The sequence below is a fragment of the Bubalus kerabau genome, chromosome 3 (genome assembly GCF_029407905.1).
Source record: "Bubalus kerabau isolate K-KA32 ecotype Philippines breed swamp buffalo chromosome 3, PCC_UOA_SB_1v2, whole genome shotgun sequence".
NCBI lineage: Eukaryota > Metazoa > Chordata > Mammalia > Artiodactyla > Bovidae > Bubalus > Bubalus kerabau.
The window spans coordinates 17,431,582-17,448,031 of record NC_073626.1 but is presented as its reverse complement, the minus strand read 5'-3'; the positions used below and the strand labels follow the sequence as shown (position 1 = coordinate 17,448,031).

General features: G+C 39.7%; 1 protein-coding gene and 1 non-coding gene across 2 annotated transcripts; one reads left to right on the top strand and one right to left on the bottom strand.

Annotated features, from left to right (window-relative positions):
- Positions 1 to 2,115: 2,115 nt before the first annotated feature.
- Positions 2,116 to 14,620, bottom strand: LOC129647440 (chorionic somatomammotropin hormone 2-like). The gene is made up of 5 exons (XM_055574532.1): positions 14,566 to 14,620; positions 7,080 to 7,261; positions 5,088 to 5,195; positions 2,936 to 3,115; positions 2,116 to 2,307 (listed from the first exon to the last, which is right to left on the bottom strand). Exons 1-5 carry the CDS (start codon positions 14,618 to 14,620, stop codon positions 2,116 to 2,118), a joined length of 717 nt encoding a protein of 238 aa, XP_055430507.1.
- Positions 9,669 to 9,777, top strand: LOC129648005 (U6 spliceosomal RNA). Its single transcript, XR_008712612.1, has one exon. It is a non-coding gene; the product is annotated as a U6 spliceosomal RNA (small nuclear RNA).
- Positions 14,621 to 16,450: the final 1,830 nt, after the last annotated feature.

The following is a 16,450-nucleotide window of genomic DNA, read 5'->3' as shown; positions in this document are numbered from 1 at the left end:
ATATTTGCTCTTAGGATATTAAAAAAAGCATATACATTTGGGTCCTTAAAAATAAAGTGTTCTAACAGCATTTCATGCTTCACTACCCAAGTCCTAGACTCACTTTCCCTTTGCTGCTTTTCCTCCCTTCTGTCTTTGTCTGCTTCTCTCTTGTTCATCCCCCTTTCCCTTCTACCTTTCTATTTACCATTTTCTTTACCAGGAATTACTGCTAAAGCCCTAAAGATGCTGCAAAACCAGCCTCTTCTTAGGAAGATCAACTATCTTCCTAGTGACCGACTTATAGGTCACTGAATTTTAGGAGAGCCAGTCAAGTGATTGGCCCTCATCCCAGGTTGTTTGGTGGCTGTTGAACAAGCTGAGCATCCCTAATCCAGTCACATTGCTCCAGTCTCTGTAGAAACTCAGTCTATTTGGAGAATTTTATAATTCAGGGACCTACTAGGGCATGTTTGTAAGGAAAACAATTAATGGCAAGGATAGTTACTCTAAAAGGAAGACAGAATGGTATCTCACTTTTCAGATAAATGTGTTTTTGAATCCAGCTTTCTGATCTCCTCAGTGTCTACGTGACCAGTTGGACAATTGTCCAGAGGCCTCAGGCGGTGGACAGATGCACACCAGTATTTCAACCATTCAATTGGCCAGAGTGTTTATTATACATGGGGTTCCTGTGGGTCAGTTAGTATACAGCTGACTGTGGGCTGCTAATTTTCTTCACATGGTGCTTGCAGAGTGAGGGAAACAGAGAGGCTGTGGAGAATACTGCAGGTGGGGAGCTGTGGTTCCAGAACATTTCCCCTGATTAAAAAGGAAACCATGAATTTGGGGATCCCCAACTTGTGAATGTCCTGGAAAATCACCAGATACCCCTCAAGAGAAATACTTGTTAGTCAGGGGGCATTTCAGATCAGTCCGTCTGGACCAAGAGAAGGCTACAAGGGCACCATGTAAGTCAGTGATGTCAGAACTTTCCCATCTCATTACCATCTTCCCAGTTCCAACATGGCCCAAGGAATGAAGATCCAGAGAGGGAGATAATAGGATGTTGCAGAAATGGACACATGTGCACTTCCTGGTAGGTCCCCTGGGCCTCAGCAGGGGAGAGGGAGACATTGAATAGGCTGAATATGAGATGGAGCTGATATTTGACTGACCTGGACTTGTGAAACCCAGAGTGATAGAATGTATGGAATGGCTGCAAGGTGATGCAGGAAATGAGGATCAGTGGAGTGTGGGTGACGACAGCCACTGCAGGAGGATGAGCCAGTTCACCTTTGTATCTGCCATGGTCTCAGCCTTTGTGTCCCCCAGAAATTTCATATGATGAAATCCTGATTCCCATGGTTATGTTACCCCTAGGTGGGGCCTTTTTGAGGTGATAGAGTTGTAAGGATGGGACCCTCTTCAATGAGATGAGTGCTTTTATATATAGGAGACACTCAGAGCTCCCGAACCCTCCCCCGTGTGAGGATACAGTAGGAAGTGTGTGACCAGAAAGGACCCTGCATGACCCCACTGTGGAAATCCATTTCGATTGTTTTTAAGCCTGTGATATTTTGTTATAACATCCCAGAAGGACTAAGACAGCATCCTAACAATCTTTAGACAGTTCAGTAAACCTCATGCTATTTACACAAAAGTGCAAAGCACTTATCTTGTCTGGTGTAACACTGTGGTAGTTGGCTGAAAGTCGTGGCCGGCTTTCATAAAGAATCCTGAGATTTCAGCCTTCATGGTAGCATGACCAGAACCATGAACAATTGTCTAATTCTTTGATTCCAATAACTTGACCCAGAATCATTGGCTGTGATTCTTACGGAATCTCTTAATGGTCTTCTTTGTAATTCCAGCTTCTGCTATTTGTGACTAATTTTAAGAGGAGCTTCATTCTGTCGATTGTAGGGGTGGATTTTCTTTTGATTTACTCTTAAATGAAGATAAGAAATGTTAACAAACTGCTCTCTTAGATTTTGACATCTCTAAAGCGTCTGTGTTTATTTTTTAAGAGGAGACCCATTACAGAGCATGCATTAGAAAGCTATAAATTTCAAGTAGCTCGCTATGGGATAGATGATTATGACCATCTCAGAGCTGGATGGGATGGATGTGGATTTAGCACGTTTTGCGGGTTCGGCACTCCAGGATGTTGATGTACATGTCAACTTTACGTGAATCCCTGCGCAGGCAGTGGAACAGGTTATAAAATTCAGAAAGACGCCTATCTTCATTGCTGAACTTCATGGATGAGAATCTTGACCAGGGAATGCCAGCCTCGTGTATCATCTTCAAGACTGGAAAAATAATCTGAATACCCAAATGATAATGACTTCTTATGTGTTTTATTAGTATTTGCTTATCTTTTTTTCTTGTAATTATCAAATAAACATTTGGGGAAGACATATGAATATAAAACTCTCTAGACATTGATTTTGGAGCCAGTCTATGAGAAAACTATTAGAAATCTAAAAAGTAGAAATGAAACTCAAGTTTAGTTTTAACTTTCTCTTTTCTTCCTTCCCACTCTCATCCTTTGATTTGAGGAGAACAGAGAAAGAAGACAAATGGAACTTCAATAGCAGATGTCCTGGGATACTTTAGAAAAATGCTGACCTTGGAAAGTCTTTTCTCTAGTACTACTACTCTTGAAAACATTACAACCACCAGTGCCCAGGAAGAGGCAAGCTTTTGGTGGAATGTGTGCAATGCAGGGAAGGCTGCATGTGTCAAAAATTGCAGTGAAATTCTGACTCCTTTACAGTAGAATCTATCACTGTGAATATCTAGGCTCCTGCTTTATGTAGTAGCCGTCTGGCATATAGAAGTCATGAATCTTTTTCTTACAAAATGATATATTTCCAAACTCCTTACACATTACAGTGGTCACCTCTTTCATTCATGAACAAAGCAAGAAAGCCCTCTGCAGGATGCTCACCTTCCCGAAATGAGTCTCTAATAATGATTCAAGTTTCTCTGACATGTTCTCAATCTCCTCGACACTTGATATGACAGCCTCTGACAGACTTTTCATACTCTGAATCTCCGTGACTAGATAATACAGAGGATTATTCCAGCAGTACAGTAACAGGAGTGTCCACTTAATAAGGTCTTCATTCTAAGCAACCAGAAGAAAGAGTCTCATTAAAAAAATCATAATTCAGTGGTTTTGGTAACATGTGATCTTTGCTCAGAGCAGCTGACCTAAAAAGCTTTTGGTTATTCCTATGTGTATGCAGAGATTTTTGAAGGTAGTAAAAGTTGCAAAAGGATAAAATGTAAGCTATTAGTTCACACTTGGCTGAATTGTTAAACATCTAGGTTATTTTAGGAACTGATTCTTCTGATGCATCCTAATTTATAACATGAAGAATTTTCTTTTTACTTATGAAATTTTACCACCACTCAGTGCGTTCTTTTGTGTTTGTATATTTCCGTGAGAAAATCTAAGTATTTACACAAGTCAGTATGTGCTGCAGGGCCTGACCCAGGAAAGAGGGATTCCACCTGTGCCCACATCATCGTCACCCAGTGATTCGTTCGTATTAATGAATCAGATGAGTCCTTCGTATTGATTGTATGTTGGTAATTGTTTTATGATTTTACAACAAAGAGACAAGGAAGAAGACATGACATTCCTAAACAGGCTTCTCTCCTCAGCTGATCCCACACCAGCCCCCTGCTGATATCAGAACAGTTGTTTTGTTGACATGTCTCCGGGCAGAAAATGGTACAGTGTTGTCTTTAGTAACAGCATCAGTGGGATTCACAGTGGAGGGTCCCCCCTAGTTCACTACTACTAGCAGAATTGAGCCTGAAAATCCCGGGGGCTGAAGATCTCTAGTTAATATGCTTGATTTCTTTACAGCCATGAACTGTTTTACTGGTAAAGAACAGAGAACTGAATAGGATTAAATATAGTAATGCACATAAAGTGAAAGTGAAGTCGCTCAGTCATGCCTAACTCTTTTTAACCCCATGGACAGTAGCCTGCGCCAAGCTCCTCTGTCCATGGAATTCTCTAGGCAAGAGTACTGGAGAGGGTTGCTGTTTCCTTCTCCAGTAAGGCTTTCCAACCCAGGGATCGAACCCAGGTCTCCCGCATTGTAGATAGACACTTTACCATCTGAGCCACCAGGGAACTCTTGTCACATAAAGTGCTGAGTAAAATGTAAGGCCATGTAGTAACTCTAAATAAGCTTTAAATTTAAGCTTATTGAAAATCCCTCCTCTTCTTGCTCTTTGTCCTTTTTCCTTTACTTGTTCACCTTCATTATTAATGAGCTTAACAGGGGAATAGAATGCTAGTATCATTAAGAAGGTTGTAGAGAGAGAAGATAGAATTTTAAGGGGGGATGCATGTGAAAATATTTTAAATAATGTTAGGAGGAAGGATAATGCAGGAAAACAGAAAGAAGAGATTATAATAGTGAAAATTTGAAGTTGCCATAAATGATTGAGGACTGTATGTAAACTGTGTTGTCCTCAGAACAGAGGCAATTGTTGCCGCCGTGAGAAGCAAAGCAATGTTTTATAGGCCATTGTGGGGGAGACTTACAAATTAAGAATAAAAGGTGACAGAGGAGGCGTTGAGAATGACGAATGAAGGCGGTGTCAGAGAAGTAGGAGGAGAATCAGGAGAGCCTTGAAAGGCGGATGCGAGGGCTCAGGTAGTGCAGTATAGGATTCCCAAGTAGGAGTCACTAGTAACAGGGAGTACTCAAAACTGGGGTGTGTTTCTTACATATTCATGAATTTTTCAATCTTATATTTTACACATGGAAGTTCCCATTCATTTCTTGTTTTCATACAATAATAGCTGCAATTCTGTGTCTAATGCATTGGTTGAACTAAGGTTGTCTGCATGGACAATTTATAGATCTGTTATTTATCTTGCAACTACAGTACTTTAGTCATCCCTTGATTTCGCTCATGCTTCATCAGCTGCATAATGTAGTTCCTCTTCAATTGCTTACGGTTCCTCCACCTTTTTCTGCATATACAGTTAACATAACCTCTAATAATCTGAACTCTGGTAACCTACATACTGTGTCATTTGATCCAGTGAAAAACCCAGGTGAAAGACTCACATTCATCTGCTGGGCTTTATCTCTTTCTTCGGGAGTATGGAAGGAATTGGTGTGGCAGCTCTTGGTGGCATTGATATCGTACTGTTTGCCCTGGGCATATTTTTCATCCTGAAAGTGATCAGGCAATTAGTTAGGGTTGTTTGGCATTCAGTAGATAAACCCATTACCAGAACACTAACATGTTTGATAGACGTGTATTTTTTTTAACGGGGGGCATCACAAAATTTAAAAGTCATTCTTTTCCTACTTTTCTATATATTGTATCTATAAAAATGATTTTACATATAACTTTTCTAAATTAAACCTTTTCCCTTCTTTGTTTTATTATCTTTTTTTTTTTTTTTTACTATTTGAACCAAATATAGCACATATGTACCAATATTTGGTGCTTCCCAGAAGTCGGTAGTGGGAAAGAATATTCCTGCCAATGCAGAAGATATAACAAGACTGAGGTTTGAACCCAAGGTGAGGAGCATCCCTTGCAAGAGGGTACAGCAGCCTACTCCAGTATTCTTGCCTGGCCAATCCTATGGACTGAGGAGCCTGTTGGGCCACAGTCAGAAGGATTATAAAAAATTGGACACAACTGAAGTGACTTAGAATGCATGCATGCACCTCTATTTAACCATTTAATATTTGTTTACTTGGAAGAGTTGGAAAAAAAAATAGACAGTCAAAATGGAGGATGAAAGAAAATCTAATGAGTAAAAAGAACTACATGAATTTAATAGAAAACTTGAGCACCGCCTTTTATTAGCTGTCTGCTCCACTGTGTGCTCCTTGATTGACCTAAAAGAATTAACATACAACTTTCAAATACCTTGCTCAGAAAGAGAATAATTGTTTCCAATTGTAAAAACCCCTTCTATTGCATCTCAAAACCTATTCACTGCAAATCTTAAAACAATAATTTGTAGCGTTAAAAAAACTACAAAGTATTCGTTTCTGTAACTGGGATTCAGCTTTGTTTAACATGTTCCATCCACCCAGTTCACTGCAGAGCAGTTCTCATGTATTGGCTATTTACTCTGAGCCTGGAGAAGAAAGCCCAGAAAGACACTTAAGGACCAGAAAATCAACACACTTCCTTTCCCAGTCCCACCTGAAAGTGCTTTGTGTCAGGTAGTATTGTGGACTGAATCTGTGTTCTTCATGTGTTAGAGCCCTAACTGCCAAAGTGCTGTGTTTTGAAAAAGGTTCTGACTTTTGGGGATCCCATGGTCTATAGCCCACCAGATTCCTCTGTCCATGGGATTTCTCAGGCAAGAATACTGGAGTGCTTGCTGTTCCAGTCTCCAGGGAATCTTCCAGACCCAGGCATAGAACCCAAGTCTCTCACACTGCAGACAGATTTTTTATGATCTGAGCCACCAGCAAAGCCCATTAAGGTCAAATGAGCTCTTAAGGTGGAACACTGATCCAGTAGATTTAGCGTGTTCATGAAGCGAAACACCAGAGAATTCACTCTGTGTCTCTTTGTCTTTTCCTCTATTTCTCTTCCCCACCCCCACCCTTTGGGAGGAGTCACAGAGAAGCCAGCCTGGGAAGAAACAGTTCTTACCAGAACCTCACCTTGCTGGCACCCTCAACTGGGACTTCTATCCCCCCAGAACTGTGAGGAAAGAAATTTCTGTTGTTTATTCCACTGAGTCTATTGTATTATTTTATAGCATTCCTAGCTGATAAATACAAAATCATTTATTTTGGAAATTTGAAAAAGAAAATGAATGAAAGGAAATTGAAAAAGTTATAGCACTTCTTAGGAATCTTTGAGATTTCACAAAACTGATCCTTTCTTCAATTTCAACATCTTATGAACTGACGGCTTCTTTGACCTAGAGAGGGTGTTATTGCAGCATTCTTGTTTGAAGGATAGTATAGCCCTGTCACTTAGGAGAAGTTTCCTTCTGGGAGCCTGGCGGGCTACAGTCCACAGGGTCGCAAGAATCAGACACGATTTAGCAACTAAACCACCACCACCGTAGTACTTACAAACTCATTGAACATTATTGTGGAAAGGTTATGGACATCGTGAGAGAGGCTGAGGGCATAGACAAACACGTCTGTAAGGGATGTCTGTAAGGAGACAAACACGTCAGGACCGCAGGACGGGCATGATTTGCCTTGGCACAGAAGCAGATTAGACACGACCAGCAGTAGCAGCAGGCAGGACCCTGTTTAAATAAAAACATGAGACATTCAGAGATGATCTAGTCACCTGAGGTCATCAAATCCATCCTGTGGAGGGAAGCCTTTCCTTTCCCTGTTGCTCTGATCAGGAGTTCTTGCTGTAGAAGCTGGGGTGGGGAAGAAGGAGTGCCTTTGGTGTAAATTTAGATGGATGATGATATTTGCACAGATAGAGAGTTGGAGAAGTAGGTTACTCCATGTTTTTTTGAAATGCTCCCAGAAGTACTTCTGTGCTCTGCAAACATTTGGAACTTAATTCTGAGCCAGAGTGCTTAGGCCATTCTTTTAACACAGTTTAATCTTGGGACTCTGCAGACTCTGAGCAGCAAGGCCTCCTAGGAGTTAGCAATGTTTTTACTCTACATCGAATAATGCTTGAATTTTAGACACTGAAATGACAAGAAAAGTCCAGTCGATCTGTGTGGTTTACCATCACACTGGGGTAAGAGTAAACACGTGACTGACTGATCACTGCTATTGAGTACAGAGAGAATAATAAAAAAAAAGGATACTGTACCTTGGGTCTGCTCACTCACCTTAGTAACCCCATGCGTGTTCTGATACTTTCACAAAAGCTTTAAAACATCTTAAAATTTGTGTTTCACAGGAACCCTGTGAGAAAACCTTAATCTTCACTATGATCATCAAGTTCTGTTAATGAAGATGTGATGACTTGGAGAGGGCAAGTAATTTTCCCCAGGTCCCATTATTAGCAGATGCAGGTGACTGGGCACCAGCACACTCATGTGTTCACTTCCTGATGACACATCACACATGCCTGTGGCCCTCGGTCTGCATGTGTGTAACCAGGACCACATCAGGAGCTGTGATGACTCTGCCTAAAGAAAAAAATATTTTGTCTTTGGCTGCAAAACAGCAGTGACCCTAGAACATTGGTTTTATCCACTTGTTCTGCGCTGTCTATAACACTCACTGTTAAAGTCTTTGACAATTATCAGTGTGGGGGCCTGGTTCTCTTGGCTAGCCTTTCTTCTTGGCACCTTGGCAGGTCTTCTACTCTTATCCATCTTTATTCTTCTCATTACATTTGTTTCTTCGAGAAAATAGCAAATAAATCTCCAAATGGTAACACAAGAATATTACCTGGTCAGCACCCAAGACAACATCATCGGCTCTGCAAACAAGGCCTGCCTCTTCCTGACTTTGACTTTTTAGGGACAAAATTTACCCGTCTGGTCGGGAGTACATCCTGACAACCCATGGGGCTTAGTTTTTGAAGCCTCTCCAAACATCTCCTCTTTGACAGTAGAACTAGGCCTTCATGCTTCCATGATGTATTGTAATATTTCAGAAATTATTCCTGGCCCTACATTTGGCCAACTAAGCATGAATCATAGACTCTTGCAAGCATGATTTTAATATTACTTTTCCTGTCTGACCTTTGTAAGTAAGCAGAATTTAAGACTAAAGTGAGCAAGAATTGAGTTTGGACAAGAGAACTGAAAAAATAGAGATTTTATCCTCCTGAATGAGATCTGAACATGATTCTTTTTCCAATTTACCAGAAGAGTGATAATTTAATTAAGGATAAGATATCAGCATTTAGTAGGTTTTCTCAGCTCTTAGGTAGATTAAATGGGCATGGTATCTAAGAATAAAATGAATATTTAAAATTAGGTGATGAAAATAAAAGAAAGTGAAAGTGAAGTCACTCAGTCGTGTCCGACTCTTAGTGACCCCATGGACAACAGCCCACCAGGCCCTCCGTCCATGGGATTTTTCAGGCAGGAGTACTGGAGTGGGGTGCCATTGCCTTCTCTGGAAAATAAAAGACGTGGTCCTCAAAAACAAGACATATAAGTTGGAATAATTTGGGACCATCTTTCTCATCAAGTAAAGAGCTTATTGTGACAGGCCAGGAGTATAATAGCTTATATAACAGAAATGTATTTGTGTGCATATATTTCTGTGCATGTATACATGTGCTATGCATAAATATATGCTTAATTCCTTCATGAAACTTTGGACCTTGTAAAATTCAATTTTATAAGAGGCGGTAAATATAGCAGAATACCCTAATTCCTAATGTAATTGATCATCTATTGGTAGATGACTAATTATACGATTTTTTTTCTGTTAAATTGTTTTTTTAATATTTTATCTCAAATACTTATTTTTTTAATTTAAATCTATTGATTTTAATTGGAGGCCAATTACTTTACAATATTCTATTGGTTCTGCCACACATCAACATGAATCCGCCACAGGTGTACACGTGTTCCCCATCCCTAACCCCCCTCCCACTTCCCTCCCTGTACCATCCCTCCGGGTCATCCCAGTGCACCAGCCCCAAGGATCCTGTATCGAACCTGGACTGGCCATTCGTTTCCTATATGATATTCTACATGTTTCCATGACATTCCCCCAATTGTGTTTGCTTTCATAGCACATATATTAAAAATTTGGAATAATACTGAGAAGATTAGCATGACCCCTGCCCAAGGATGACACACAAATTTGTTAAGCCTTCCATATTTTTCTGTAACAGCTTCGAGGGGTGGGACGGGAAGGATGGTGGCAAGGAGGTTCTAGAGCGTGGGGACATAGGTATCCCTATGGCTGATTCATGCTGATGTTTGGCCAAAACCAGTACAGTATTGTAAAGCAATTACCCTTCACATAAACATCAAGAAATTCAATTCTAAAAACTGTTATTCGGGATGATACAACAGGTTCAGATATCCATTGTATGACTAAAGAGGATCTGACTCTAAACTGATGATGTCAATTATCATTGGTTAATGATTCATTTACTTTATAGTTGAATGAAAAAAGTAAACTCACAAACACTATTGTCTTGATTCAGTGTCATAGCAGGCTATAATCCTTCTCTGCGTTCACTTTTCAGTGGTATAGTGCCCAAACTTTGAAACTGAGGCTGTTCCCAGAAGCGCACAGTCGTGAGTCCTGCCCAGGGTTTTTGTTTCTCATGCTGGAGGCTTCTGTTTGCTGGTCACTAAGACTGAAATTTTCTCTGCTGAGCATTCTCTGGTCTATCATGTGCACAAGTCTTTATATTTTGGTTTTCTAATTTGATTCTCTTATTCTTTTGATCAGACTACCAAGTCCCTTGATGATTTATTTTTCAGACCCTTTTGTGCTTTGATCTTTCTGATGCTCATTAGTATATTTCCTTCCATGTCTACCTCTCTGAGTAGTTTTCAGCATCTACATAAACCCTACCCTATTCTCTTACTGTCTGGATTTTGGCATTTAGCATCAGCATATTTTTATGAACTTCATTTTCCTTCTGGTGCGCAGTTTAAGCTGGTTTGCTCACATCTGGCTTGTCCGTTTTGTCTCCAAACAATTAGAGAACTCTGCTTTCTTTCTAGGCAATACTGCACTTCATTTTGATATGGTTGCTAATTTTCTGTGATTTCCCTTCCTGCCTCATAAGCTTTATCTTTCTCAATCTACTGGACCCTGAGTACTATGTGCTGTATGTTGTTATTACTATTTTAAATCAATATCCACTAGTATAGCAGAGAATTAAAGGCAATAAAATTGCAATATTATTAGTAATAATACATTCCACATAAATGTATCCAGTAATGCTCCCAGTTTTAAATGACTTTCTATGCATGTATTACTGAGGTCCCCTACTCATTTTTCCATACTAGGTGTTTCAATTTTGGAAAAGAATGTAGAAAACAATGGAGTGGAAAATTCTGACAATCACCTTAGATATTAGATGCCTCAATATTAAGTATGTAATTATTAGTTTGTTATAGTTAATAAGGCTATTCTGAGTGCATATAGCTCAGTGTTCAGTGATTGCTATTGGGTAAAGGATGTATCCTGTGAACTGCATCACCAAACAGGTGATTGGAGATAAAGAAAGCAATGCCAGGAAAACACAGGCTTTTGTTCTGGAAGGAAAAACTTACAGGGTCTGTCATCTACAGTCTACTCATCAGATTTTTCAAAACACTTACTCTTCCTTTGCTCATTTAATAGTTTGGGTTGTTTGATTTCTTTTCATACGAATTGCATAAGTCTCTTATATATACTTGGATATGATGCCCTTAGCAAATATGTGATTTGCAAACATTTTTTTTCATTCCATAGGTTGTCATTTCATTTTATGGATGGCTTCTTTTACTATGCAGAAGGTTTTGAGTTTGATGTGGTCTCACTAGTTTATTTTTGCAGTTCTTGCCTTTGCTTTTGATGACTGAGTTGTTTGAGCTGCTTGTATTTTGGAAAGCAATCCTTTATCAGTTGCTTTATTTGCTATTATCTTTTTCTATTTTTACCAAAAGACACAGACTGGCTGAATGGATACAAAAACAAGACCCATATATATGCTGTCTACAAGAGACCCACTTCAGTCCTAGAGACACATACAGACTGAAAGTGAGTGGATGGAAAAAGATATTCCATGCAAATGAAAATCAAAAGAAAGCCAGATTGGCAATTCTTGTATCAGAAAAAACAAACCTTAAAATCAAAACTCTTATAAAAGATTAAGAAGGACAGTACCAAATGATCAAGGGATCAGTCCAAGAAAAAGACATAACAATTTTAACTATTTATGTACCCTACATAAGAGCACCTCAATACATAAGGTCAACACTAACTGACACAAAAGGGGAAATTGACCATAACACAATAATAGTAGGCATGTTAACACCACACCTATACCAGTGGACAGATCATCAGAACAGAAAGTTAATAAGGAATCATAAACCTAGAAGGAAATATTAGAGCAAACAGAACTAACTGATATCTTCAGCACATTCCATCCAAATGCAGAAGAATACACTTTCTTCTCAAGTGCACACGGAACATTCTCCTCATCTTGGGTCCCAAATCAAACCTCAATAAATTTAAGGAAATTGAAATTATATCAAGAATTTTCTCTGACCACAACACTATGATACTGCTACTGCTACTGCTGCTAAGTCGCTTCAGTCGTGTCCAAGTCTGTGCAAGCCCATAGGCGGCAGCCACCAGGCTCCCCCGTCCCTGGGATTCTCCAGGCAAGAACACTGGAGTGGGTTGCCATTTCCTTCTCCAATGCATGACAGTGAAAAGTGAAAGTGAAGTCGCTCAGTCCTGTCCGACTCTTAGCAACACCATGGACTGTAGCCTACCAGGTCCTATATCCATGGGATTTTCAAGGCAAGAGCACTATGATACGAGATATCAATTATAGGAAAAAAAGAAAAAAAACAACTTTAAAGAACACAAACACATGGTGATTAAACAACACATGTCTAAATAGTGAACAGTTTACTGAAGAAATAAGGGAAATCAACACATTCCTAGAAACAAAGAACAATGAAAACATGATGATCAAAAACCTAGAGAATGCAACAAAAGCAGTTCTAAGAGGGAAGTTTATAGTAATACAAATCCGGCCTCAGAAACACATTCTATAGACAACCTAACTTTACGTATCTTTAACTCTTTTTAAATTTCTCTTATCAATGTCTTAAAGGTTTTGCGTAAAATCTTTCAGCACCTTGCTTATTTCTAAGTGTTTCATCTTTTTTTTGATGCAATAGCAAATGGGATTGTTTTCTTTATTCCACTTTCTCATAGCTTGTTGTTGATACATAGGTAGGCAACTGAGTTTCATATATTGGAATATAGTAAACATAATGTATGCCCCATCTTGAAAGAATAGACATTTTCCCACAAATAAGACATACAGATGATCAAGAGGTATATGACAAGATGCTCAGAATCACTAATAATGAAAGGAAATGCAGATCAAAAGCACAAGGGATATCTCCTCATACCTGTTTGAAAGGTTAGTACCAAAAATGTAAGAAATGACAAATGTTATTGAGGATGTGGAGACAAAGAGGGCTTATGCACTGTTGGTAGTGATGTATACCAGTGCAACTCACATGAACACATACTGTGGAGGTTATTCAAGTAATTTAAAAGAGAACATTTATGTGATCCATTATCCCACTTCTGGATATATAGTCAAAGCAAATGAAACCATTGTCTCAAAGAGAGATCTATATTCCCATGTTCAATGCAGCATTATTCACAGTAGCCTTGTTATAGAAACAACAATCTTTCAACAGGTGAATGGATTAAAACCAACTGATGTGACATATATACTACTACTACTACTAAGTCAGTTCAGTCATGTCCGACCCTGTTGACCCAGAGACAGCAGCCCACTAGGCTCCGCTGTCCCTGGGATCCTCCAGGGAAGAACACTGGAGTGGGTTGCCATTGCCTTCTCCAATGCATGCAAGTGAAAAGTGAAATAAAAGTCGCTCAGTTGTGTCCGACTCTTAGCGACCCCATGGACTGCAGCCTACCAGGCTCCTGCGTCCATGGGATTTTCCAGGCAAGAGCATTGGAGTGGGGTGCCATTGCCTTCTCCGTGTGACCTATATAGGTAAATACTATTTAGCCATTAGAATTAGAAAGAAATCCTTCCATTTGTGGCAACTGGATGAAACTGGAGGGCATTACACTGAGTAAACTAAGTCAGAGAAAGACAAATACCATAGGGTCTCAACTATAAGGACTTTCAAAAAAAAAGGAACTCAGAGTAGAAAAATGATTGCCAAAGACTGGAGGGTAGGACAAATAGGGAGAGATTTTTAAAGGTTACATATTTTCATGTATAAAAAATTAATAAGGTGAGGATCTAAGTTTGAGCTTCATGATCTAATCATGAGATTGAACAAGCTCTGGGAGTCGGGATGTACGGGGAAGCCTGGTGTGCTACAGTCCCCGGGGTCACACAGAGTGGGACACGACTGAATGACTGACTGAACTGAAGAGAGTGGAACTTACCTGTGTTCTCCTCAAAAAGCAAAAGTTAAATGTGTGTGGTGATGACAATGTTACTTAATAGAAGGGAAACTCGTTTCTAATGCATGCACAAATGGGGGTGGACAAGATGACGGAGGGGTAGGTGGAAGTGGGGTACACCTCTCTCCACTGATGCGTCAAGAACATCTAAAGATGCAGCAGTTCTCACAGAAGACCAGGTGAATACTGGCAGGACTCACTGACTACTGAGAAGGAATATCCAGATCCATACAGAACTTGGTAGGACAAAGGAAAGAAGGGACAAGGAGGAAGTGGTAAGAAGGAGGAGAGCAAGTCGGACCAGCCTTTACCTGGGGATAAGGGAGCTGAAGCGCAAGGGAGAGATCCCTGTATCCATGGCCATCCACTGCGACAGGGGAGGCATATGAAGCAGTTGGGGAGTGAACTAACTACTCTGTGACAGTCAGAACAGAGTGAGAACCACATAGACAAGCCATGCTGCAGCCTTTCATACCTCGGACAGGATTGTAAGTCCACTGGTGTCCACGGAAGCTGGGAGCTGGAGCCATGGGGATTGCAGAATGATCCCAGGATGAGGACTCCTGTTGACCGTGGGGAGTCAGCCTGATGGGATGGGGTGGAGGAAATGTGCTGCATGGAATGCTTTAAGGAAAGCCAGGAGGCCATAAAAGTAGGGTTCAACTGCCTGTGGAGCAGAGCTATCTCTTTCTGCATGCTGGTACCTGCAGGTTGAGCAATAGAGAAAGACTTCAATGAGGGTGGTCCTTGAGTGCCTGATGCACTAATCAATGGAGAACTTTGAATGTCTATATACCCGACCCTACACTATTCTCTGTCTAAATTTTGGGTTTTAGCACATAATGTTTTTATGAATTTAAATTTCTTCTGGTAGAGTTTCTGGTTTACAAACTAAGCTAAATCCTGACAGCTGGCATGATCTTGGTGTTTCAAGAAACTTTGAGAACCTTCGTTCCTCTCAAGGCAATACTGCCCTTTACTTTACTACCATTGCTGCCTTCCCATACTTTCACTTCTTGCCTAATATATTCTATGTCTTTCTCTATTCACTATAACTTTAGTAGTATGTATCCCTGTGTTGGTATTAATATTTATAATCAATTATTAATGGATGCAGTAGAGATCCAAAAGGACTACAGTTACAACAGTAGTAATAAATAACCCCCAAATTATAATCCATGAATGCTCCCATTTAAAACTGGTTTTCTATCTATATATTATTGAGGTCTCTTAACTCATTTTCCTTACTAGGTGGCTCAATTTTGAAATGAAATATACAAAACTATGTAGTGGTAAACTCTGGAAATTGCCTTCCTTTTGATATGCCTCATTAGTAAGGATTCAAATATTCGATATTTTCCCCTGGTGGGGCTGTTCTTAGTACACATTATAGTTCACTGTGGGGTGATTGCTATTGACTCAAGAATGTACACATTGAACTGTAATTATCAAATAAGTGAGTGGAGATGAAGAAAGTAATGCCAGGAAGGCACAGGCTTTTATTGTTCTAGAAGGAAAACCTTGCTGTGTCTCTCATCTCTAGTCTAATCTTCAGATTTGTTGAAAGTCTTACTATTCTTATGCTCCACTAAAAATTTGGATTATTTGGGGGTTTTTGTCCTTGAGTTGTATGTCTCATGTATTTTTGGATATTAAGCCCTTATCAAATATATGATTTGGAATATTGGCAGAAGTGCCAATCTGTAAATTGTCATTTGATTTTATTGTTGTTCCTTTCTTTGGAGTCTGATGTGGTTCCACTTGTTTTGGCAGTTGTTGCCTTTGCTTTTGGTGTGAAACCCAAAACCTCGTTGCAAACACCAATGGCAAGATTACCTCAGTGTCTTCTTCTAAGAGTTTAATCGCTTAAAGTCTTATGTTCTAAGTTTTAATCCACTTTTATGCATGGTAAAAGACGGGGGTACAGTACCATTTTTTCACTGGACTATCCAGTTTCCCCAGTGCCATTTTTGACAAGTTTGTCCTTTCCCCACTGGATAGTCTTAGCTCATTTTTCATAAACTAACCAACAATATATGTGTGTGTTTCTTTCCAGCTTCGCTATTCTGTGCTGTTGACCTATGTGTCTATTTTCATGCCAGAAGCAAAACGTTGTGTTTTGATTACTATAGCTTTCTAATACAATTTGAAATCAGCAACCCTAGTCTCGAACTTTGTTCTTCTTTCTCTAGATCACTTTTATCTTTGGTGCTTTGTGACTTAATACAGCAGAATAGACCAAGAGGAGATGGAAAAAATACACAGAAGGACTATACAAAAAAATATCTTAATGACCCAGATAATCACAATGGTGTAGTTTCTCACTCAGAGCCAGAAATCCTGGAATGTGAACTCCAGTG